The sequence below is a fragment of the Acaromyces ingoldii genome, assembly GCF_003144295.1.
Source record: "Acaromyces ingoldii strain MCA 4198 unplaced genomic scaffold FA10scaffold_8, whole genome shotgun sequence".
Classification (NCBI taxonomy): Eukaryota; Fungi; Basidiomycota; class Exobasidiomycetes; order Exobasidiales; family Cryptobasidiaceae; genus Acaromyces; species Acaromyces ingoldii.
In genome coordinates this window covers 92,221-113,596 of record NW_020290254.1, presented here as the reverse complement: position 1 = coordinate 113,596, position 21,376 = coordinate 92,221, and the positions used below count along the sequence as shown (strand labels likewise).

At 61.4% G+C, this 21,376-nt stretch overlaps 7 protein-coding genes across 7 annotated transcripts; 1 reads left to right on the top strand and 6 right to left on the bottom strand.

Annotated features, from left to right (window-relative positions):
- Window positions 1-17: 17 nt before the first annotated feature.
- On the top strand, window positions 18-6,335 carry FA10DRAFT_304408 (hypothetical protein; the record flags this gene model as incomplete). Its single annotated transcript, XM_025525352.1, has 1 exon — window positions 18-6,335. The coding sequence occupies one exon, from the start codon at window positions 18-20 to the stop codon at window positions 6,333-6,335; it is 6,318 nt and encodes a 2,105-aa protein (XP_025374177.1).
- Window positions 6,336-6,503: 168 nt separating this feature from the next.
- On the bottom strand, window positions 6,504-10,162 carry FA10DRAFT_190813 (hypothetical protein). The gene has a single exon (XM_025518374.1). It carries the CDS (start codon window positions 9,896-9,898, stop codon window positions 6,578-6,580), a length of 3,321 nt encoding a protein of 1,106 aa, XP_025374176.1. The 5' UTR covers window positions 9,899-10,162; the 3' UTR covers window positions 6,504-6,577.
- Window position 10,163: 1 nt separating this feature from the next.
- On the bottom strand, window positions 10,164-12,764 carry FA10DRAFT_190812 (hypothetical protein). Its single transcript, XM_025518373.1, has 2 exons — window positions 12,573-12,764; window positions 10,164-12,498 (listed from the first exon to the last, which is right to left on the bottom strand). Exon 2 carries the CDS (start codon window positions 12,440-12,442, stop codon window positions 10,349-10,351), a length of 2,094 nt encoding a protein of 697 aa, XP_025374175.1. The 5' UTR covers window positions 12,443-12,498; window positions 12,573-12,764; the 3' UTR covers window positions 10,164-10,348.
- A 634-nt stretch (window positions 12,765-13,398) lies between these two features.
- Window positions 13,399-14,662, bottom strand: FA10DRAFT_262772 (hypothetical protein; the record flags this gene model as incomplete). The annotated part of the gene is made up of 6 exons (XM_025520147.1): window positions 13,399-13,491; window positions 13,673-13,753; window positions 13,945-14,007; window positions 14,069-14,199; window positions 14,326-14,445; window positions 14,482-14,662. The coding sequence occupies 6 exons, from the start codon at window positions 14,660-14,662 to the stop codon at window positions 13,399-13,401; spliced, it is 669 nt and encodes a 222-aa protein (XP_025374174.1).
- Window positions 14,663-15,065: 403 nt separating this feature from the next.
- Window positions 15,066-16,353, bottom strand: FA10DRAFT_269595 (hypothetical protein). Its single transcript, XM_025522808.1, has one exon. It carries the CDS (start codon window positions 15,988-15,990, stop codon window positions 15,196-15,198), a length of 795 nt encoding a protein of 264 aa, XP_025374173.1. The 5' UTR covers window positions 15,991-16,353; the 3' UTR covers window positions 15,066-15,195.
- A 714-nt stretch (window positions 16,354-17,067) lies between these two features.
- FA10DRAFT_304405 (hypothetical protein) lies at window positions 17,068-19,324 on the bottom strand. Its single transcript, XM_025525351.1, has 2 exons — window positions 18,619-19,324; window positions 17,068-17,454 (listed from the first exon to the last, which is right to left on the bottom strand). The coding sequence occupies exons 1-2, from the start codon at window positions 18,941-18,943 to the stop codon at window positions 17,273-17,275; spliced, it is 507 nt and encodes a 168-aa protein (XP_025374172.1). The 5' UTR covers window positions 18,944-19,324; the 3' UTR covers window positions 17,068-17,272.
- A 479-nt stretch (window positions 19,325-19,803) lies between these two features.
- On the bottom strand, window positions 19,804-21,207 carry FA10DRAFT_262770 (hypothetical protein; the record flags this gene model as incomplete). The annotated part of the gene is made up of 1 exon (XM_025520146.1): window positions 19,804-21,207. One exon carries the CDS (start codon window positions 21,205-21,207, stop codon window positions 19,804-19,806), a length of 1,404 nt encoding a protein of 467 aa, XP_025374171.1.
- Window positions 21,208-21,376: the final 169 nt, after the last annotated feature.

Sequence of the window (21,376 nt, the reverse complement as noted above, 5' to 3'; positions counted from 1 at the left end):
CAAGAGGGGGAGAGGACATGGCAACGACGGCGCAGCTCGTGCTGGACCGCACCGCTGCGGCGCGGCTGGCGCAGGACGGCGGGGCGCGCGAGCGGGCTGCGCTCGATGCCCTCGTCGACGCGGTCCTGTATCCTGCTGCTTCGACGTCGGCGCATGCCCATCCCAGCGCTGGCAAGAGAGGCCATGGACAGGGACAGGGGCAGACACACAGAACAGGCGCCATGAGCACGGCTGAACGCGTTCGGGCGCTGCGATCCGGTGTGCGATCAGGCGCAGCAGCGAGGCACGGAGAGACAGACAACGAGGAGGGAGGCGCACTGCGGTGCGATGCGACGGGCACGCTCAGCTGGCGCACCGGCGGACAGCGCCTCGTGTGGACGCGCGGTGGGCAGGACGAGGTCGTGCGCCTGTTTGACTTTTCCCAGGCGGCCGCTGCCACTGCCGCTGCCACTGCGACAGATCGGCCGAGGGGCATCATCGTTGACGCCGCGTGGGTGTGGATCGACGTTGGGCCGACGTGGGACGAGCAGCTGCCAACTGCGATGACCAGCTCGGTGGAGAGAAGAGAAGGAGACAGGCCAACAGCAGCATCGGACGAAGTCACGTCGGCGCTCCAGAAGCTCTTTCGCGCCTCAGCCTCCCCTGCGCCCGCACCGGCGACAAAGACGAAGCGAATGGGGGCGAGAGCGCCAGCAAGAGCACGAGCACGGGCACTGTGCATCCTCGTCGGCAGCACGCTGCTGCTGCACCTGCCGCAGTCGGGCCAGGAGCACATGCGCAAGCTCGACTTTCGCCCTGCGCGCCTCTTTGCCCTTGGTGGTGAGGGCGAGGGCGAGGGCGAGAGTGGCAGTGGGAGCAGCGGCGATGGCAGGAGTGACGCCGGCTTCTTTGTCCAGCGCGAGGCCGAGGCCGAAGACCGCGTCGAGCGATGGCGTGGCTCGGCAGGCGACGAGACAATGGCAGACGACGACGACGAAGAAGCAGGCCCGCTCTCGACGCTCTTCTACCTGCGCAGGCCCTTTGACGACTTCAAGCCCGTCGATGTCGTGAGCGCCCTCTGCGATGGCGACGATGTCGAAGGCGTGCGCAGACGAGCGGTGGGCCGACCGGTGCCGTTCAACCGCATCGAGGAGCGCGTCATCTTTGTCGCCCCCGACAGCCGCACCCCGCTCCTCGTCGCTCTCGATGCGCGCAGGAGGGTGGTGGTCATCTATGCATACATGCACGGCCGTGCGCCTATTCTCTTGGAGGAGGAGGGGGAGGAAGAGCAGCAAGTGGGCATGGAGAAGAAGGCGATGGTGGCAAGCAAGAGGAGGCCGCCTTCGATGGTGGTCCAGCAGCAGCAGCAGCGCAGACGAAGCTCGCGCCTGCTCGAGTCTGCCGGTGCTGGGGCTTCCGCGGGCGAGGACATGGGCGTGCGACGCCGCAGCGCCCGCTTCTCGTCGCTGCCCATGCAGCAGCAGCAGCAGCAGTACGCCACCACGACGCCGCGCCATCCCTCCTCATCGTCGTCGTCGTCGTCAGCAGCAGCAGCCACGGCGACGGTGCAACGAGCTCACCACCACCACCGACCGCCTGCACAGACGCCGGCGCGGGCGCTGCTGGGCGATGCCGACGAGGCGCGCCGCCGCGATGGCGACTCGGCCGAGGTGCGCGACGCCGACATGGAGGAGATGCTCAACGTCTTTGAGGAGCTCGATGCACGCAGCGGCAGCCCGCGGCGCAGTGGCACCCCGCGGCCGCGCGCCTCGTCGCACATGGCTGCCGTCGCCAGCAGCAGCGACGGTGCGGCCGCATCAGACGCCGTCGCCTCGTCGTCCTTTGCTGCTGCTACTGGTGCGGCACCGGCTACGGTGACGCGGCGACGAGCGAGCGTCATGGCGCGCCTCGCCTCCAACTCATCGAGCGGTCCGGCCATGCGCAGGCAGGCCCGTCCCTCTGGCGTAGCTGGTCCTCGTGATGATGACTTGGATGCGCCATCGCAGCAGCAGCACCAGCACCAGAGACGCACCAGCAGCCGCCGATCGGCAGTCGCTGGCTCGGGACAGGCTGTCGTCGCACCAGCAGCAGCAGCAGTAGTAGCAGCACCAGCAGCAAGTGGCCAAGAAGGACCGGGCCTCGAGTGTTTTGGCCGCTTCGCCCAGGGCTTTGCCTACCTGGCGCCCCTGGCAGAGATTGCGCTTGACGAAGGCGAGGGAGACGACGAGGGCGATGTCGAGGCTTTCACCAGCCGCGATGGTGCCGTGCTGTACGTCCATCGGCGGCGCAGGGGTGTGCTGCTGCGCAGGTGGGTGCGCCGCGATGCGCTTGGCCAACTGACCCTCGTCGAAGAGCACGACGACGAGAGGGAAAGCCACGGAAGCGAAATGCGAGGCGTGGCGCGCGCCGTGCCAGTGGGTTCGCGCGCGAGAAAGGACCTGCTGTTCATCGCCGACGACGGTGCCGGCGCACTGCGGCTGCGGCTGGGTCCAGGCGTCGAGCTGGACATCGAGGTGGAGCGTGCCGTCGCCATCGACTGGCGCACGGCCACGCTGACGAGCACGTGGGCCGGCGACGACGACGGCCTCGAGCTTGTGCGCATCCACCACGGTCAGGCGCGGTCAGTCGCTGAGCTACAGCTGCAGCTCGAGCCGCGGTGCCGGCTCAGCAGGCTTGTTCTTGATGCCTGCCTCGTCGCCGCTGCCTCGCCGTCGGCGGGTGCCAGGCTGCGCCGGGCGTGGTTCGTCGCCCGGCGCAGCACGGCGCCTGCCGCGCGCACGCGGAGCGACTGGGACATAGTCGTCGACGTTGTGCTGGGCCGCGATGCTGTCGATGCCGACCACGGTCGACGGCACAACGACGCGCCGCTGCTCGTGCTCCTCGAGACGCTCGCCCAGGACGCGCGCCTGGACACGGTGGCGATGCACGACGACGTGCCCCGGCTCGCGCGCCTCATCACGCGCCTCGCCCAGCGCAGCCACTGGGCCCACGTCGTCGACTACTGGGCCCGCCTGGTGCCCGGCTGCTGGCTCGCCTGTGCTCGTGTCGAGCACACCGCCGAGGCCGACTACGAGCCCGTGGGCGACATCTACCGCGACGCGCAGCAGCTCGTCGAGGGGCGGCGCGTGCCGCTGCCTGGCACACGCGACGCGCGCATACAGAGTCTTATCCCCCGGACGGTGCGCCTCTTTCGCGTCCTGGCTGCGTTTGCAATCAACACGGCCGAGACTGAGATGGAAGGCGACACGCAGATGGAGACGGGGATGCAGCCGATCAGAGGAGAAGAGAAAGCAAGGACAGACCAGAAAAGGACAGACGGGAAAGAGGAGCGCGACCGGCGCGTCGTCGACGCCATGCTCGATGCTGGCCTCGACGCGCCGGGCGAGATGGACCGACTGCCCCGGCGGATCGCTGCGCCCCTGCTCGGCGCCATGGCCCGCTGCCGCACCGCTGGTCCTGCGCGCTGGACGAGCCGGGCGTATGCGTTTGTGGGTCGCGCCGACCTCGCACGCCAGATGGACCCGGACCAGGTGCCCGTCGGCCCGCGCCTCGAGCCCGTTCACAGCAGCAGCAGCGACGGGGCATTTTCACAGCAGCAGCAGCAGCAGCCACTCCAGCTGGACGCCGTCTGCGGCATGATCTTTGGCGCCGACGCACGGCTGCGCGACGTGGGCGAGATGCTGCAGAGCGGGCGGGCCGTCACCGTCGCCAGCCCGGCCACCGAGGGCGTGTCCGAGGACCGGGCGGGGGAGATGCAGCGTGCGCTCCTGCTCACCGTCACGGAGCGCATCAAGGCCACGCCGCTCGGCCGCAGCCTGCTCACCGTCGCCTCGCGGCCCTACCAGCCCTGGCTGCGCTTCCCCACGGAGCGCGTGTGCATGGCTGTGCGCATGCTGGGCAACGTCGTTGTCAGCCACCGCGAGCCCGACGCCGAGAGCGCCGAGATGGAGTGGCCCGAGTTTCATGCCGGCGTCGCCAGCGGCCTCTCGCTCTGCCTCGAGCGGGGCGACACCGTCGAGAGCGGCTGGATCTTCAGCAACTCGTCGATGGCAAATGCGGCAGGAGGACCAGCATCATCAGCAGCAGCAGCAGCAGTCCCAGCACCAGCACAGCCAGCGATGACGGCCAGGCACGCCGGTTTCGTCCTCGGCCTCGGCCTGCTCGGCCACCTGCGCCACCTCGGCCGCATCCACGCCTTTCGCTACCTCAAGGAGCGCCACGGCCCGACGTCGATTGCGCTACTCGTCGGCCTCGGCGCCTCGTTTCTCGGCACGCGCGACCTCGTCGCACGCACGCTGCTCTCCATGCACCTCCAGGTCGCCCTCCCGCGCGAGGCGGTGCCGCTGCGCACGACGATGCTCACCCAGGCCGCCGCGCTTGTGGGTATGGGTCTGCTGCATGCGGCCACCGACGACGCCTGGGCTGCGCGCACCGCGCTCAGGGCCCTCGCTGCGCGCCGCGTCACGACCGACGACAGCCAGATGGTCGCGCGCGAGTGCTACTGCCTCTGCGCCGCCTTTTCACTGGGCCTCACCCTGCTTGCGTCAGCCAGGCGGTCTGCTTCCAAGACGACGACGACGACGGAGCTGGAGCGCGACGTCGTGGCCCAGCTCGAGGCACTCATGACGCGCCGCCGCAGCCCCGCCTCGGACGATGGCGATGAAGACGACGACGGCTCAGACGACGGCGGCGGCGAGACTGCTTCAGCACTGTCCGCGGAAGAAGAGGAAGAAGACGACGAGTCACAGGCGACGGGCTCGTCGGCAGCCGGCGACGCCCACGGCCGGGCCGAGCGCGAGGGCCCCTTTGACTGGCGGCCCGATGCCTCCATCACCGAGGTGCCCGCCCTCGTCGCCCTCGCCCTCGTCTTTCTCCGCAGCGGCCGGCGCGACGTGGCCGACAAGATTGCGATGCCGCGTGCCTCGCGCGACCTTGATGCTATCCGGCCTGACGTCGTCCTCGCCCGCGTCCTCGCCCGCAGCCTCATCCTCCTCGACGACGTGGCGCCCACCCAGGCCTGGCTCGACGCCTGCGTGCCTGCCTTTCTCCGCGACGCACGTCGCGCCACGGCGCCCCAGTCGCACCAGCTCGCCCTGTACAACATCCTCGGCGGCGCCGCCTTTGCGCTCGCGCTCAAGTATGCCGGCTCGGCCTATCCACAAGCCGTCGCCACCCTCGAGGCGAACCGGGCCATGCTCGCGCGCCTCGTCGACGAGGCCACTGTCAGCAGCACCGACAGCGGCGACTACTTTGCCCGCATCCGGCTCCAGACGCTGAGCACCGTCTGCGACGTCGTCACAAACGGCCTCTGCCTCGTCCTCGCCGGCCGCGGCTCCGTCGACGTGCTCAAGGTGCTGCGCCGGAACCTGTATCGGAGTGCGGCTGCTGCTCCTCCTCCAGGCCAGGGCTACGGCAGCTTCAGCGCGACGACGCAGGCGCTCGGCACCCTCTTTCTCGGTGGCGGCCGCCTGACCTTTGCTGCGTCCGACCTCGGCCTCGCGGGCCTGCTCATCGCCTACTTTCCGCGCTACCCCACGGGCACGGGCGCCGGTGCAAGCGCAGGTGCAGGTGCCAGTGCCGACCAGCGCGCCTACCTCCAGGCCTGCCGCCACCTCTGGGTGCTCGCCGTCGAGCCGCGCCTGCTCGTTGTGCGCGATGTCGACGACGGCCGCATCCTCAATGGCGTTGCTGTGCGCATCACCACGCGTGGCAGGAATCCAGGGCAGGGCGCGCACCAGCTTGAGCAAGAGAAGGAGCGCGTCTGCACGACGCCGTGCCTGCTCCCGGACCTCGCCGACGTCGCCTCGCTCGAGGTCGTCGATCCCGCGGGACGCTTCTGGAGCAACCGCGTCGTTCTTGACGGCGCCGGTGCGAGCGAGGCGGCGCGTGCGCTCGTCTGGACGCGCACGCTCTATGTCCAGCGTCGCCCGTCGCAGCGCCACAAGGACGATGATGGAGCAGGGCAGGGCCAGGTTGAGGGCGCAGGAGGGGCACGCATCAGCAAGCGGCGCGAAGCCACGCCTGCTGAACGGGAACGGCTGCGCGCCTATGCGCTCTCGATCGGGCAGGCGCCGGCGCATTCATCGTTGTCGTCGCCGCCGCCGCCGTGCGAAATGACGCGCGCACTGGCGGCCAGCCTCGCGCGCTTCGGCGTGCCACCCTACGGTGTGCTCTGCCAGCTGCGCATGCTCGTCGAGCGCGAGCGCGAGCACGAGCGCGAGACGGGCGCGGCGACGAGGGTGCAGCTCCGGCTCATGGCACGCCTCGCGGTGCGCGCCTTGTCGGGCCAGCAGGACGACGTCGATGGCGATATCCTCGATCTCTTTGTAGATGCCTGGTCCCCCACTGTACAGTAGTCCACACCACATACACCGCAATCACACACTGGTCAGCATATTTCATGACACACTGGTCAGCATACTTCATGGCACACTGGGCAGCTTACTCATAACACACTGGTCAGCATAGTTCACAACACACTGGGCAGCACAATTCATAACACACTGGGCAGCACAAATCATAACACACTGGTCAGCAAATTGGACAGCAATGGCAATGGGATTGGTAAGAGCAGTGTGGGTGGACAGGGAGCAGCAGCCTAGTTGGTCACGCGCCAGTCCATGCGTCGCGCCCGCTTCTCGCTCCGCTTGCGCGCCTCGGCGGGCATCGTCGGGCCCATCCCTGGCCGCGGGCTCGCCGTGGTCCAGGGAAAGAGCATGGGCGACGACTCGAAGCCGGCGCCCGACGAGATGCGCGGCGTGACGAAGCGCTGCGCGACGTTTGTCGTCAGGTCCTCCTCCTTGTCCTTCTCAGCGTCGTTGTCTTCATCGTCGCCGTCGTCGTCACCGTCGACGAGCTGGCCGGGCGAGTCGGCCGCACCGGCTGGCGAGCGGCGGACCGACTGGACAAAGATGGCGTGCATCGCCTCGGCCTCGTCGGGGCTCCAGTGGGGCTCCATCGCCGCGTTGCGGTACCGCTCGCCGGGCGACGAGAGGCGGGCGCGCCGGAGCGCGTCGCGCGGAGACACCGTCGCAGCACCGCCTGCGTCGCCGTTGGACGAGGGCGAGAGGCCGGCGAGGCGTGGCGGCGACGACGACGCCGACAGGTTCGCGTTGAGATTTGCCAGCGAGGGGCGGTGCATGGCGCCGAGGTAGGGGTAGCTGAAGTGCGACGCGCCATCCTCGCCGTCGAGGTCGACGTCGCCCGCGTCCGAGGACGAAGCGATGGAGCGCGCACCAACACCACCGCCAAGATGCGCGCGCGGTGGGGCAGCGACAAACCCGCCGCCGACTGTGCGGCCAATGTCGAGATAGGCGCGCCGGTCCTGGTCGTCGAGGAGCGAGTCGATGAACGAGTCGGGGAGCGCGCGGCCCTGCCTCGAGGCAGAGGCGGGCGCATCGGCAGCGACAGTGGCCCGGCGCATGCTCAGTCTGGTCCGCGGCGGCGCATTGCGCACGACGTGGAAGCCGCGCGTCGTCGCACCCGTCGGCGAGCTGTACCTGTCCTCGGGCTCGTCGTTGTTGCGGGACGAGGTCCAGAGCATGCTCGCGCGCCGCTTGATGCCAGCAGCGAACCCGCCGCCAGCACCGGCACCGGGATCGTTGAGCTGGAGCGCAGAGAGCGGCCTCGAGGCCCACTTTTCGCCATCGACGGTGTCGAAATCGTGCGCCTCATCCTCGGCCTGGGCGCGCTTGGCCGCCTGGCGGCGCTTGTGGAACGCATACATGCCTCCGACGGCGGCCGCGAGGGCAGTGGCGCCCAGGACGGAGCCAAGTACAGCGGCAGTGCGCTGCTTGCTCGTCACCGCCGGCTGGTCTGCCGCCGCCGCAGGAGAGTCTGCGGGTGAGGGGGACGGCGTCGAGGCGGGCTGCTTCGTGGGCTCGTTCGATGGCGACGCCTTGGCCTTGCTGTTGCTGTTGGTGTCCTGGTCCTTGTCGCCGTCGTCGGCGCTCTTGTTGTCACTGTCGTTGTCGCTGTCGTCGTTGGAGCTGCTATCACTATCGTCGCTGGTCTTGTCCTGGTTGTCGGTGCTGGAAGACGCAGGGCGCTGGCTGGCAGAGGAGGGAGAGGAGGCCGGCGCAGGAGACTGGGCGGCGGGGGCAGGAGAGGAGGAGTCACTGGCCTCGTCGCCGCCCTGAGCCTGCGTCGATGCACTCTGCTGCTGCTGCTGCTGGCCATCCGAGGAGCTGACCGGCTGCATGGGCCCCGCCGACGAGGACGAGGAAGACGACGGATCGACGCGAGCAGCGACGACGCCGTCGACGCTGCTGCTCCACATCCAGCCATCGGGGTGGCCCGTGTCGAGGAAGCTGACCTGGCCGCTGTCGCCCGAGGAGAACTGCCCCGCAGACGAGGAAGAGGACGAAGAAGAGGACGAAGAAGAAGGGGAGCCCTGTCCGAAGCCAAAGATGACGACGTCGCCAGCAACAACGGCCGAGTGGTAGGCCTTGGCGGGCGAGGCGCCACCCTGCATCTTTGTCCAGCGTGCCGGCCTCGCCGAGGAGTCGAGCGTGTACACGTCCGTCGTCGGGTTCGCGCCCGACGACAGGGAGGTGTAACCGCCGTGGATGATGATCTTGCCGTCGCGCGTGGCTGCCGACGCCATGCCGATCCGGCCCGCGGGCACCTGCCCCGCCGAGGCATCGAGGGTGGACCAGACGCCCGAGGACAGATCGAGGGTCCAGAGGCTGTTCATGGGCGCCAGGTTGTTGGTGGCATCGAGGCCGCCGAGGAGCACGAGCCGGGAGCCGTTGTTGGCGGTGGGGAGCACGACGCTGGAGTAGTCTGCGAGCGAGATGTTGGCCTCGGTCATCGACGTGGGCAGGGCGAGCGAGCGGGCGCCCGTGAGTGTCGGCTGCTGGGGCACCGTCCACATCCACGACTTCCACCAGTTCATCGAGCCCGTCGCCGGCTTGCGGTCCTCGACCGTGAGGATGTCGATGCCCGTGTAGATGGCGCCCTGGTCCTTGCACGTCGTCGAGGCGCCGCCCACGACCATGATGCCTGCGCCGCCTGCATCGCGCTGGCTCGTCGCATTGAGGCCCAGGCCCGGCGAGACGGACACGGCCCGGGCGCCCATCCGCGTCGCAGCGGGTGCATCGGCGCTGGAGCCGCCGACCTTGATCCACGTCGCGTTGCGCCACGAGCTGCCAGCCATCGTGGGCGCCCACACAAAGCTCGCCGGCGAGTCGTACGTCTCGGAGCTCGAGCAGTCGTTGCGCTGGCCGCCGATGATGTACAGCCGCTCGTCGCTGCCGTCATCGCCACCAACGACGGTGCTGGCCGCAAAGGCGTGCGGCTCGAGCCCGTCCGAGTCGAGCTTGGTCCACTTGCTCGATGAGTTGGCGGCGAGGTCCATCGCATAGACGTCGTTTGTCAGGCCTCCGTCGGTGGCAGAGCGGCCACCGACAAAGACGACGACGTTGGAGCTGGCGAGGTAGGCGGCCGTCTGGCCCCAGCGCGCCGTGGGCTCCTGGTCGCCGTCTGCCTGCCGCGCACTCAGATGCCCACCATCATGCCGAGGCTGCACACGCTGCTGGCTGCGCTGCTCGATCGCGAGGCCATCTCCACCACGAGCGAGGAGGAAGGGCTGCGCCGGCACAGCAAGTGCTCCCACTCCTCCGGCTCCTCCGCCCTGCTGTCCGACGAGGAGCGCGGCGGCGACGACGTAGAGGAGCGAGCCTGCACGGGCCATCTTGAATGCGCTCCACGACCAAGCGGCGGCTGCCGCCGTGGCCGCTGCGGCGCGCCCACGACTGTCGTTCGAATACCCGCGAGCAGCTTCTGGGCCCGCCTGGCCCGCGTCGGCCGCATCCCGTGGCTGCTGCTGGCACCCACCGTCATGGGGTCTGTGGTGAAGCTGGTGCTGGTGCCGGTGCTGCTGCTCTTGTTGCTGCTGCTGCCGCGTCTGTGTGTCCATCGCATCGCCAGAGGCTCTCGGCAGGGAACGCTGCACGATGCTGGTCGGGATGGTTGGAACAGAGAACCTCACAGAGGTTCTGGTGTTTGTAGAGTCGCGAGAAGGGCTTCGCTCGCCAGGAGCGAAGCAGAGAAGGGAAAGAAAAAAAAAGGGGGGAAACAAGAAGAAGGAAGAGAATGAGCACAGCTCAGGGAAAGGGGGGACGAAGCAATGGTGATGGTGATGAAGAAGCAGTGCGAAAAGGGCATACAATTAATGGAGTAGTAGTGGCAGCAGCAGCAGCAGCAGCAGCAGCAGCAGCGACAAGCGGTAGATTCGAGAATCAACTTCCATTGCGGTTGTTTGACACCCTGTCTGATGGACCATGTCAGAAAAAGAAGGCGTCCCTGTGTTTCTTGGCGCGTCGTGCCTTTTTATTTTATTTTATTTTTCCGAGGGAGTCGATGGGCGTCACCAGTCCATGCGCACGGCTTCTACGCGCTGTTGCTCTTGGGCCGCCGCCTCGTCCGGCTCCTCGGGCAGGAGGAAGCCATCGAGCTGCTGCCGCATGGCCCGCCGGTCAACCTTGACGAGCGCGTCCCGCTTGCCACGGCGCACAGAGCCGTTGGTCGATGAATGCAGCGCCTCTTGGTCTCCGTTCCCTTGGCCCTGAACTCCCTCTTGTTCGTTTTCCCCTTGCTGTTTGATATCCAGCGAGGCGAGCTGCTCCGTGAGCGGGCCTGCTTGTTTGCTCGCTGCGATGCGGTCGGCGACGAACATGGGCAAGTCAATGTTGGCTGCCTCGCCCTGCACGTCGTCGCCGAGGTCGAGGATGAGGCTGCAGCCGTAGCAGAGGTGTGACTCGAGGTCTTCTTCTTCTCCTTCTCCATGAACTTGCATGTTGTCATCCGCTTCCAGAGCTGGTTCTTCTGAAAGAGCAGTAGCAGGAGTCACTGTCAGTCCACGCCTCCACGCCTGCAGACCGCGCTGGCGGGGCATGCCGCACAGCGCGCACCCGCCCACGGGCGAGAGCGACGCGGACCACTGGGGCAAGGACCGGGCCAGGCTCAGGAGCCGGTTCGAAGACCCCCGGAGGCCGATCTGCGCGCCCATCTCGACCGACTCCTCCTCGAGGGCCGAGATGGCTCGTGTCTTGGTGCGCAGTGCGACGGCGGGGCCCACGTGCTCAAAGGCACTGCCGCCACCAACAACATCGCTGGCCTGGTTGACGATGCGCTGGTAGTGCGTCTGCTGCTGGCCCTCGGCCTCGTAGCCGTGCGTGGCCTCGTCGTCGGCAAAGACGAGCTTGGACGTCGTCTTGTTGACCGTCGTCACCGTGCTCGGCACGTTGCGCTCCAGCAGGTGGATCAGCGACTCGGTCAGCCGCGCGATGCTGGCCTTGTCGCCGTTTGCGCCTTCGAGCCCCGCGACCGTCGTCGGGCTCCGCTGGAGCAGCTCGCTGGCGATGGCGTCGCTCGGCGCGAGGCAGTCGTCGTCGAGGCCGGCCGCGCGCGCATAGAAGGCCACCTCCTTGGCCACGAGGTCGCGCATCGGCCGCAGCACCGCCACGCCGTTCCACCGCACGTTGGCCTCCTCGAGCGGCAGCTTGTGGCCGCGGCCCTTGGCGACGGCCTCGACGGTGCGGATCGCCATCCGCGTGGCGTTTTCGGCCGTCATGAGCGCAGACGCGCCCCGCCGCTGCGCCTCGCGCCGGAGCAGGTGGCCGACGAGGAGCTCGCGCATGTCTTCGGCCCGCGTGCGCGCATTGGACAGTGCGCCTCGAGGCGTCGTGTCTGGCCGCAGTGTCGCAAAGAGGCGTCTCGTCAGGGCTGCTGCGCCCGCGTCCTGCGCGCCACCCTGCATTCTGATCCTCCGTCGTCTCTCTCGCGTTGACGATGCCGACGAGGACGCCACCAGCGTTGACCGCGCAAAACGTGCGTCTTCGAAGGTATCCTCGATCCTGAGGCCGACAAAGCTCAGCCCCGCCTCCTCGCCGCCCTCGGCCTCGACCATGGCCCTGACGCGCGCCGTCCGATCGCTTGCGCCGGGCACCAGCAGGCTGTCGTCCACGTGGACGACGACGATCCTGCCCACCTCTCTCGGCTTGCGCGAGCGCGGGTCACGGTCGGGCAGCAGTGCCATTCTCGCCAGTCGCAGGAGGGCCCTGCTGTTGACGCCACCGCTGCAGCCCAGCACCACTTCGGCCTCGGCCCCGGCCTCGGCTCCGGCCTCCTCTCTACCCGCGCTCCATGCCTCCCAGCGTGCCAAGAGTGCTGCACCGCGGACGACCTCGAGCGCCATCCTCGACTTCATCTCGACGCTGCGCCGCAGGCAGCCAGCGCAAAAGGCCGCCGTCTGGATCAGGATCTGCGCCCGCTCTGCGCGGCATCGTCCACATGTCCGGCCCAGCTTCCGCTGTCGCTCTTTCCGGTCTACGGGCTCCAGCGGTGGCTGCTGCAGTGTAACCTCGGCCCTTGCTGATGACGACGACGCCGACGTAGACGATGACGAGGGGCCGAGGCGCGAAAAGGAGCTCGTAGCTTCTTCGAGTCGGTGCGTTGACATCGTCGTCCTGGCTTGTTGGTGATGTCGATTCAGACCCTTTTTCTCTTTCGAAGCACCTGGAGAAGAAAAAAAAAACAACCAGAAATCAAAAAAACTGACAGCTTCGAATCTCCCGAATTCCGAGACGCACTGCTTGCTTGCTCGCCCGTCGCTCGACAGATGACGGCGAAGCCAATTTCTCAGTAGAAAAACGACAGGCTTGCTCGCCATTGTTGAAACTCACCTACTCACCCTCCTACTACAGAGGGTGGCAGGGCTCTTGATCCTTCATCGTCTGGCCCGCAGTCGCTCTTTCCTCCCGCTCAGTCCGTCAGGCTAATAGAGGCAGCCCTTCGACTCATGTCGACTGCACGGACAGGCATCTTGGTACACAAGTGAATAGTGACATGTCTCTCTTCAAATCACACGGACGGAAAATCGAGCTACGGATGAACAGCCCTCGAAGACAGACCAGCTTCTTCGTCAGGGGAGAGATAAGCATGTAAGAACTTATAAGGAGGAGGGTAAGGAAGCAAGGTCAGGAGAAAAGTATCTGGCCTTTATCCTTGCCTTTAGAATGGACGAGTTGGGCTAGCCGAGAAGATGTCCAGGGATACCCGTCTGAGCCCCACCACCCGGCTGGGATTCTGACGAGGTGGGTTTGGGAATTTGTCCAGAGTTGTCGTGAGGATCTGGCGTATTCAGAAGGTACTGCAGACCCTCTAGTTCGCGGACAAATTCGTGATCATGAACGAGCGGCGCGAAGGGATTGAAAAGACCTGGGCGTAACGAAGATTGAGCAAGCGGCGAATCAGTGGATAAAGGATGAGAGTGTGGATGGTGAAGAGGCGAATGGTGTTGAAGCGGAGAATAGATGGGCTGGGGGTGGTAAGGAACATCATCTGTCGCAGTCTGGGTCTGGGCCTGGGCCGGCGTAGAGCTGTGTGTGGTGCTATGATCTTTGCTGGAAGAGGTCTCTACTTGGACACGTCTTCGCTTTCTGGGAACGAAATGAAGAGCGGCGTCCTTGAGTACTTGATCGAAAGCTGGGTGACGTTGACGGGCTCGATCTGCAACTTTCTTCAATGCCACTGACCCATCCGCGAAGGCTTCACCAAGCCGCATCGTGTCTTTGTCTTTCCATTGAAGCAATGGGTCTTTTCCTTTTTGGGTCGTCGATGTCGATGGCATGTCCACCAGTCTCTGTAGCTTCCTTTTTAAGGATGCACGTGTGGAACCGTCCTTGCGTACCTTTTGCTGCTGCGGAGTACCTCCCCCTGTGGCTAGCGGCGGACCGCGTCTGTTTTGGATATACTTGGCAACCTTTTCTGCCTGCGTATTATGCAGAGTAGTCTGCTGTATACTCGGGTGCAGCTGCGCAAGGTATTCCTGTCCTGAGCTCCCCAATCTGTCCATTAATTCGAAGCTCAATCCAAACGGATTAGGTTGGCCTATGCGCGCAGCGAACGTTCTGCGATCTTTGAAGATCTGCTCGGCTAATTTTCTCTGCTCTTCTTCTATACCTGTGCGAGGGCTAGGACCTCGTGCACCGTGACCAATGACGTCCTCGAGATGTGATTGTTGTGCTGAGGAATTCTCAGTAAGGTCATTTTGTTGAACACCGTGTCCTCTGTGCTTTTCTTTTACTCTGAACCTTTTCAACTTGTCAGGCTTGCCGTTGAAGACCGGGACTGCAAGCTGGGCCAGCTCTATGAGATTCTTGATGTCAATGACTGATGGGTGACCTTCACTCTCTAGGCTCTTCAGCCTGGCAACGTCTGTGTTTGTCCAAGCGACGGAAAACGTTTCTACTTTTTCCTTTGGCCGTTGGCTTAACGCCCATCTGACTGCAGGTATGCTCCGAATGAGGTGGAGTTTGCGACGGACAAGGCGTGCTTTAGCACCCATCAGCGCGCTCTCCTTCTTTTCGGTGGGCTGTTCGGCCCCGTGGGAAGTGCTCCCCTGACCATCTTGGTTCTTCGTAGTGCCTTCAATCGCGTTCATGACGTCTGAATGGCCTTCATCTGCTCCCCCCTCTTTCAAAGCTGACAACGGCTTACAGAGGGTGTGCGAGGCATCTGGCGACGTCGCAGGCGTCGCCGTGTACTCGTCTCCATAACACTCCTGGCCTGCAGGAGTGCTTGCATGTAAGGCTTTACTCGCTGGCGACAGTCTTGTGGCGGTGACTCGTCCTGCGAGCTGGAGGACCAGCAAGGTCAGAGAGAGGAAAGGGAGTTTCATGGAGGATGTGAGCGGAGAAGTAGTGGTGCGCGTTGGAGGCAGAGAAGAGGAAAAAACAAAGAGACAGAAACCAGGTGCAGTGCTCATATATCAATGCGAGAGAACAGTAACTGAGGTGCCGTGGCGCTGTAGACCTCGTCCCTTTCCTTTTACCCTGCGCCCTAAAATCGCAAGGTGCGCGTATTATCGGGGCAAAAGACACACACACACACACCTGTCGGAGACGAGCTATGAAGGGCTGTGTGAGCCTCTTTCGTTTCGATTTATTGTTCATACAGTACTGTACGCCATTAGCTAGAAAGGCCCCGTGAACATTTCTCATAGCAGTTTGCCTCTTCAGTCTACAAGAGCGCGAGCTACGAACGCTCAAATTCTCGAAGACGAAGCGCGAAGCGCGCTGGTTGCGGAAACGCAGATGAGAATTGAGAAAAAAAGACAGGAAAGATACAAGAAAGTCTTTTTGGGTACACACTGAATGTTGGCGGCCATCCTTGCCTTCAATATGGGCGTACTGAAGCTTGAACTAGAAATGATCAAAAACCATCCTTTGGAAGCTTATTATCCAAACCGGGAGGTGGCGAGGCAGTGGGGGGAGCATCCTCTGGCGGGGCAGAAGGGGGAGCATGCTCTGGCATACTCAGCAGGAACTTCAGACCGTCTAGGTTCTTGTCATATTCGCGATCATGAACGAGTGGCGTGAATGGGTCGAAAGGTAGGCTGAAAGAAGGTCGAGCAGGTGGTGAGTCAGTGGGCAGAGGATGAGTGTGTAGATCGTGAAAAGGCGAAGGGTGAAGAGGCGAAGGGGAAGACGGCTGTGCGTGTAAAGGAAGAGCATCTGTCGCAATCTGGGCCGGCGTAGAGCTGTGCGTGGTACGTGGCTTCTTGCTGGTCGAGGTCTCTCCTTCGACGTGTTTTCTCTTTTTGGTAACGAAACGAGCAGCAGGCTCCTGGGCTTCTTGATCGAGAACTGAGCTACGATGATTGGTCCGATCCGCGTAAGTTTCCAAGCTCTCTACTCCACTACCATTGAGGTTGTTGTCTAGCCGCGTCGTGTCTTCTGCTGACTGACGAGGCGGTCTGCCTCTCCTTTTAGGGGTCAATGGCACGTTGATCTGTTTCAACAGCTTTTTATTTAAAGTTGTTTGCATGGTACGCTTGGAATGGTCCCTGCGATTCTGTTGCTGCTCCGGAGTACCTTTCCCGGTGGCTAGCGGAGGACCGAGGATCTTTCGAGCAGACTTGGCAATCTGTTCCTTGCGCGTCTCCTTTCGTTCATTACCGTGCAGCCTCGCAAGGTGTTCCTGTCCTAAGTCCCCCAAAGCGACCATTTCGGCTGAACTCAATCCGAACGGGTTACATGTATGTGGGCGCGCAGCGATCGCGATACGTTCCTTGAAGATCTGTTCAGCCAAACTTTTCTGCTCTTCTTCTGTCATTGGTGGGTAGCTCGAATCTCCAGCAACAGTGCTAGCAATTGCTCCTACTCTGAACCTTTTCTTATTGTTTGGCTTGCCGTCGAAGTCCGGGACCGCAGATTTGGCTAGCTTAAAGTGTTTTTCGACTCTTTCGACTCCGGGGAACCCAGCTTTCTTTAGGTTTTTTAATGCCACTACATCATTGTCTGTCCATGTGACGGGTTTAATCTCGTCTTCCGTTTTTTCCCGTTGCTCAAATGTCTTATCCCTTTCAGGTATGCACCGGATGAAGCTGAGTTTGCGGCGGAGACGGAACGCTTTATCAGCCATCGGCGAGCTCTTCTTCCGTTTGTTGAGCGCTTTGGCCGCGTGGGAAGTGCTCCCCTGACCATCTGAATTCTTCGTAGTGCCTTCTAGTATGTTCATGACGTCTTGATGACCTTTGTTTGCTCCAAACTCGTCCAGAGCTGACGACGGTCCACAGTGCATATTCGAGGCATCTGACGAGGTCGCAGAGGTCGCCAAGTGCTTGCCCCGATAGCATTCCTGGCCTGCAGGGATGCTTGTATGGAGATTTTCAGTCGCTGACGACAATTTTGTGGCCGAGACTCGTCCCGCGAGCTCGAGTACCAGCAAGGTCAAAGAGAGAAAAGGAACTTTCATAGCGACGTGAAGAGGAAAATGGGTGCGTGTGTGATGCAGCAAGAAGAAAAGATCGGGAGAGGGGCAGTGCTCTTATATGAATGCACGAGAACAATAGCTGAGGTGAGGCAGTGTTGAAGGAGATAGAGAAAGCAGTCAGCCCCGTTTGCAGCCCCAAAACCACAAATGGGGCGTGTATGATCGGGGCGCGTATGATCGGGGCGCATATGTATCGGGGCTGGAGACCCGTACCCACACCTGTTGAACATGAGCATGGAGGACCGTCTGGGCCTTCTTCGCCTCGCCTCATTGTATGCCAGTAGTTAGACAAGCCAAGTGCACATTCTTCATGACAGTCTATCGCTTCAGTCTACTTGAACAGAACAGCGAGCTATGGATGCTCAATTCTCGAAGATGAACCGGGATAGCTGGGGAGGCGCACCTAGGATAAAAAAAAGCGATAGGGAAGAAGTCAAAACTCATGTTGGGAAATTACTGAATCTTTGAGGGCCACTCTTGCCCTCAAAGTGGGCGTACGAAGCTTTAGCTTGGACTAGAGATGTCTAAGCAGCATCCCTTGGAGACTATCATCGAGCTGGGAAGGTGGCGGGGCGGAGGGTGGAGCATGCCCAGACTTTTCGTGAGGATCTGGCCCATTCAGCAGGAACTTCAGAGTGTCGGGTAGGTCGTTGTCTTGAACGAGTGGCGCAAATGGGTCGAAACGAATGGAGTGAGCTGGGTGGTGAGTAGGAGAGTGAGCGGGATGGGAAGTCGGAGGGTGAGCGGGAGGGTGAGAGGACAACACGTGGAATAAAACTTCGTGTGGGGCTGCCGGAGCCGATGGAGAGCTGGAAGAGCTGAGTGTGGTGCGTGCTCGCTCACGGGTGAAGGCCTCTTGCTTGCGCTTTCTCTGTCTCTTGGAAGTGGAAAGAGCAGGAACGTGTTCGCCTTCGATCTTGAAATTTGGATTGCTCTGACGGACTCTCAATGCGAGCTCTCCTAATTTGGTCGCACCACCAGCTACATTTTCAAGTAGGTCTGCTTCATTCTGTTCTGTCCAAATCGCTCTGCGTCCCCCCTTTCCCTTTCTCAAAAACCGTGGTTGCTTCTCCTGCTTCTTTAGTTTTTTAGCGAGGTTTGAGCGCGTGTTCAAAGCCTGACGCCTTTGACGCTGCTCCGGAGTGCCTCCCTCCTCGTTCAGTAGCGGACCGTACGTCACGCGATGCCATAGCGCCTTTTTCTCCTCTGCAGTCTCAGGTTCAATAGAGCGGTGCAACTTCTTCAGCTGTTTCTGTCCCGTACTTCCCAAATTTGCGAGATCCTGCGAGCTCAGACCGAACGGATTGGGCGTATCAAAGCGTGCAACAATGTCTTTGCGCTCTTTGAAGAGTTCATTCGCCAGTTGTATCTGCTGTTGCTCCGTGATAGCGGGAGACCCTCTGCTTTTGTGAAACTGAGTAGCATCATCTCCTTGATTCTCACGAAATATAGATATGCTGTCTCTGGAGTCGTGTTCCAGACCGTTGTGACCGCTGGATTCCCCTTTTGCCCGTACTTGGAAGGTCTGCTTGCTGTTCAATTCAATGTTGAATCGTGGATAGGCGAGCATGGCTAATGTCACGTCATTCTTAAGTTTTTGGACTCTTTCCCAACCTTCCTTCTCTAGTCTTTGGAGCATGGCATGATCCTTCGGGGCCCAAGTGATGTTTTTTCTCCACGGTTCTTTTCTCGCAAGCTTCTCGCGCCCTTCAGGTACCGGTATGCTACGAATCCATTCGAGCTTGTTCTTGATTTTGTTCATGTCATTATTAGCACGTGCCAGCTCCTTTTCGTCTCTCGTCTCCAAATGCTTCCGTCGACCGTGCTTTCCGTGATGATTCCGTCCCGAGCCTCGCTCACCTTGACCCAGCCGATCGGTGTGGTCAAGCCCTTCGTTGTCGACACGGGCATTGCTTCCTTGCTCGACTTGAGACTCCGTGGTGCCACCCATCCTGCTCCCGACGTAAGCCGCTTTAGCATCTTGCAAGGCAGACAGGGCTTCACAGTGAGTCTTCGAGGCGTCTTGGGAGAACGCAGACGTCGTCAGGTCGTCGTATCCTTGACATGCGTTGCTCGCAGCGATGTTTGCTTGTGGAACGTTCCTCGCTGACGACGACCTTGTCGCCGTGACCCGTCCCGCGAGCTCGAAGAAGAGCAAGGTCAAAGAGAAAAACGGGAGCTTCATGGTGAATGTGGACCTAAAAAATTCTGTGTGCGTTCGAAGCCTGAAAGAGAGGGGCGAAGAGAGGGGCGAAGAGAGAGTCTTTAATAAAGGGTCAGTGAGCAATGCATGCGATGAGTCGGCGCTCTACCGAGTAGCTGAACAAGGGCAGTGAGGCCCGTTTACATCTGCAGCCATAATTTGCAAGTGGGGCATGTGCGATGAAGGCGCGCTTTTCGGGGCGACGAAAACGCACCCACATTTGTCAAACGCGAGTTCTGGAGGACTGTAAAGAGATACTTCGCTTCCCTTAAATGCTTTCCTTTAGCTAGACAGGCCCACGACCTCTTTTTTGCCAAGCTGCGGCATCTCTCTACGTCATTGAAAGCAACATTAGACCCACCTTCATCCTTGAACAGGCTGCTTGCTGGTGAAGGCACGACGTCCTCTGCTTTCCATGCTCGCTGAGTGTATGCCCCTTGCGCAAGGCCAGAGTATCATCAGGAGTTTGTGGCACAGCTATGGGGCGCGAAATGTGCCGATAGCCCCGCAGATGGTGTAGATATAATATATCGTTAGGAAACAACAACACATAGGCAAGGGCAAACAATTGAAAAGCGACGTGCGGGTCAACAAGCTTTTCTTTCAAACGTTCGAGAATAGAGAGAACACGAGCTCGAATGGAAAGAGGATCCAGCAAGACTGGTCGACACGGCAAGTGCAACTTGCGTGCGTAAAGCTGACTGAATGGGCCTGGCGATATATGAAGAGGATTGCAGGTCAGAAACCTAGGCAAACACACCCTATTAGACTGTATTTGTTCGGAGGCCGCAGTATAAAACATTGAAGTAAATGGGAGCTCTTTGATGCTCTACTAAGCAATTCTATCGAGCCGCTTCTCTTTCTAGCTGCTCGATAAGCTTTTTCAAGAATTTTTTGGTATCCATCTTGAAGGGATTCTGGTCGAGCTTGAGCAATACTACGGGATCCCTCCTCCAGTAGTCCACGATGATTGGGAAGACTTCTTGATATTTGTGCAGAAGCTTCACACCCTTCTCGCCGGGTATTGCTGCGATTTCTTCTGTCAACCTGGTGTCTATGAGGTCCCACGAAGACCCTTTTTGGTTCCCGCTTTTGATGCTATCCAGCTTCTTGTTTAAGCGTCTGAGAGTAGCTTCGTCTACGTTGGAAAACAAGTTCTTCCACTGAGGAAGCTTTGAAGTCCTTTGCTCTTCGGCAGCTGCTTCAGACTTCCGCCTCGTATGTCTCGGCCAGCCACTTTTGAGACCAGCCAAACGAGCCTCCTCGCTGGTTGTCTCGCGCTCCTGCTCTGAAATTATGGGGTTAAACATTCTCGGCTGGGAATCTTGGATGTGGGCAGCAAGGGATTTGAGCAACCTTTCTTTCGTCAGGAGTGGGAGATCTTTCGCGTCGAAACGTTTCTTCTTTTCTTCAGGTCCTGCATCAGGCTTCTGTTTGCCTTTGGCGGCTGTCTTACGGCTGCTAGATGCTGCACCATGCCCTTCTTCACCGGAATAGCTGACGCGAGACGGATAGGACTGAGTCGTCATATATTGGACTGGACCTTCTTGGGTGACGTCATTGCTGTGCAAAACGTGATCGTACATGTTCGTGCCTTCTTTCGAACCAGCCAAATGCACATCGTGGTGAAGCCTGGGTGTGCTTGAGGGTTGATGTTGAGGTACATATGGCTCGTGGATTGACGGTTGAGAAGTGTGGGCGTTCCAGCTTTGAGTATAAAGCTGTTCATCGTTCTGCGGCCATGTCGTGCTTGTGGTTGGCTGGGACAACTCGGGCGGAGGGTAGGGCGTCGTATATAATTCAGTCGGATTCCAAAAGGGCAGGTGGTGCGTTTCCAAATCCACGTCATGGGCAGCGCTAGCATAATGGCCGGGTTGCGAGTGATGCTGGGGCGCAACTGAGGTCGAGTGTTGAGCAGGCCAGCCATGCCCTTGATCATAGAAAGAAAATTCGTCGTGATAAGGTATAATCTCTGGGCTTGCGATGGGCGCTTGCGAGAGCGTGTAACGCCAATCTTGGCTCGGGCTAGGCGCTTCTAAGAACTTGTTGAGCCAATTGTCGTCGTTGTCTGCGCGCTTTGCCAAAGCTGGCTGTTCTCTTATGTGCTCGAGAGGCTTTTGCCAGCGATGTAAAGAGGGAGCTTGGCGGCCATCCTGGTCAAGTGTGGCATCCTCTTTGGGAAGCGTCGTAGCCTCGGCTGCTCCAATGGGGACGAGGAGGGACAGACCAAGGACAAGGATCTTCATTCTCGGCCAGTGTCTACGACCACAAGCAGATGGTTTGCTTCAGCGTGAGGGTGTGCCCGTCGTATGAAGCGACAGATTCGAACAGCTGTGCGAGAAAGGAGATTTTTTGCGGTCGTTGTAGAGGACAGAGAGAAAGGGAGAGGCAAGGACGACAGCAGAACTGTTGACG

Bases quoted from the DNA above. Each gene is read 5' to 3' on its own strand.
- FA10DRAFT_190813 (XM_025518374.1), bottom strand. From the start codon at position 9,898: ATGGACACACAGACGCGGCAGCAGCAGCAACAAGAGCAGCAGCACCGG.
- FA10DRAFT_190812 (XM_025518373.1), bottom strand. From the start codon at position 12,442: ATGTCAACGCACCGACTCGAAGAAGCTACGAGCTCCTTTTCGCGCCTC.
- FA10DRAFT_269595 (XM_025522808.1), bottom strand. From the start codon at position 15,990: ATGGTCGCTTTGGGGGACTTAGGACAGGAACACCTTGCGAGGCTGCAC.
- FA10DRAFT_304405 (XM_025525351.1), bottom strand. From the start codon at position 18,943: ATGAAGCTCCCGTTTTTCTCTTTGACCTTGCTCTTCTTCGAGCTCGCG. The intron at 17,455-18,618 runs GTGAGCGAGGCT...CTCACCACCCAG, and splicing joins CACCGATCGGCTGGGTCAAG to CTCACTCCATTCGTTTCGAC.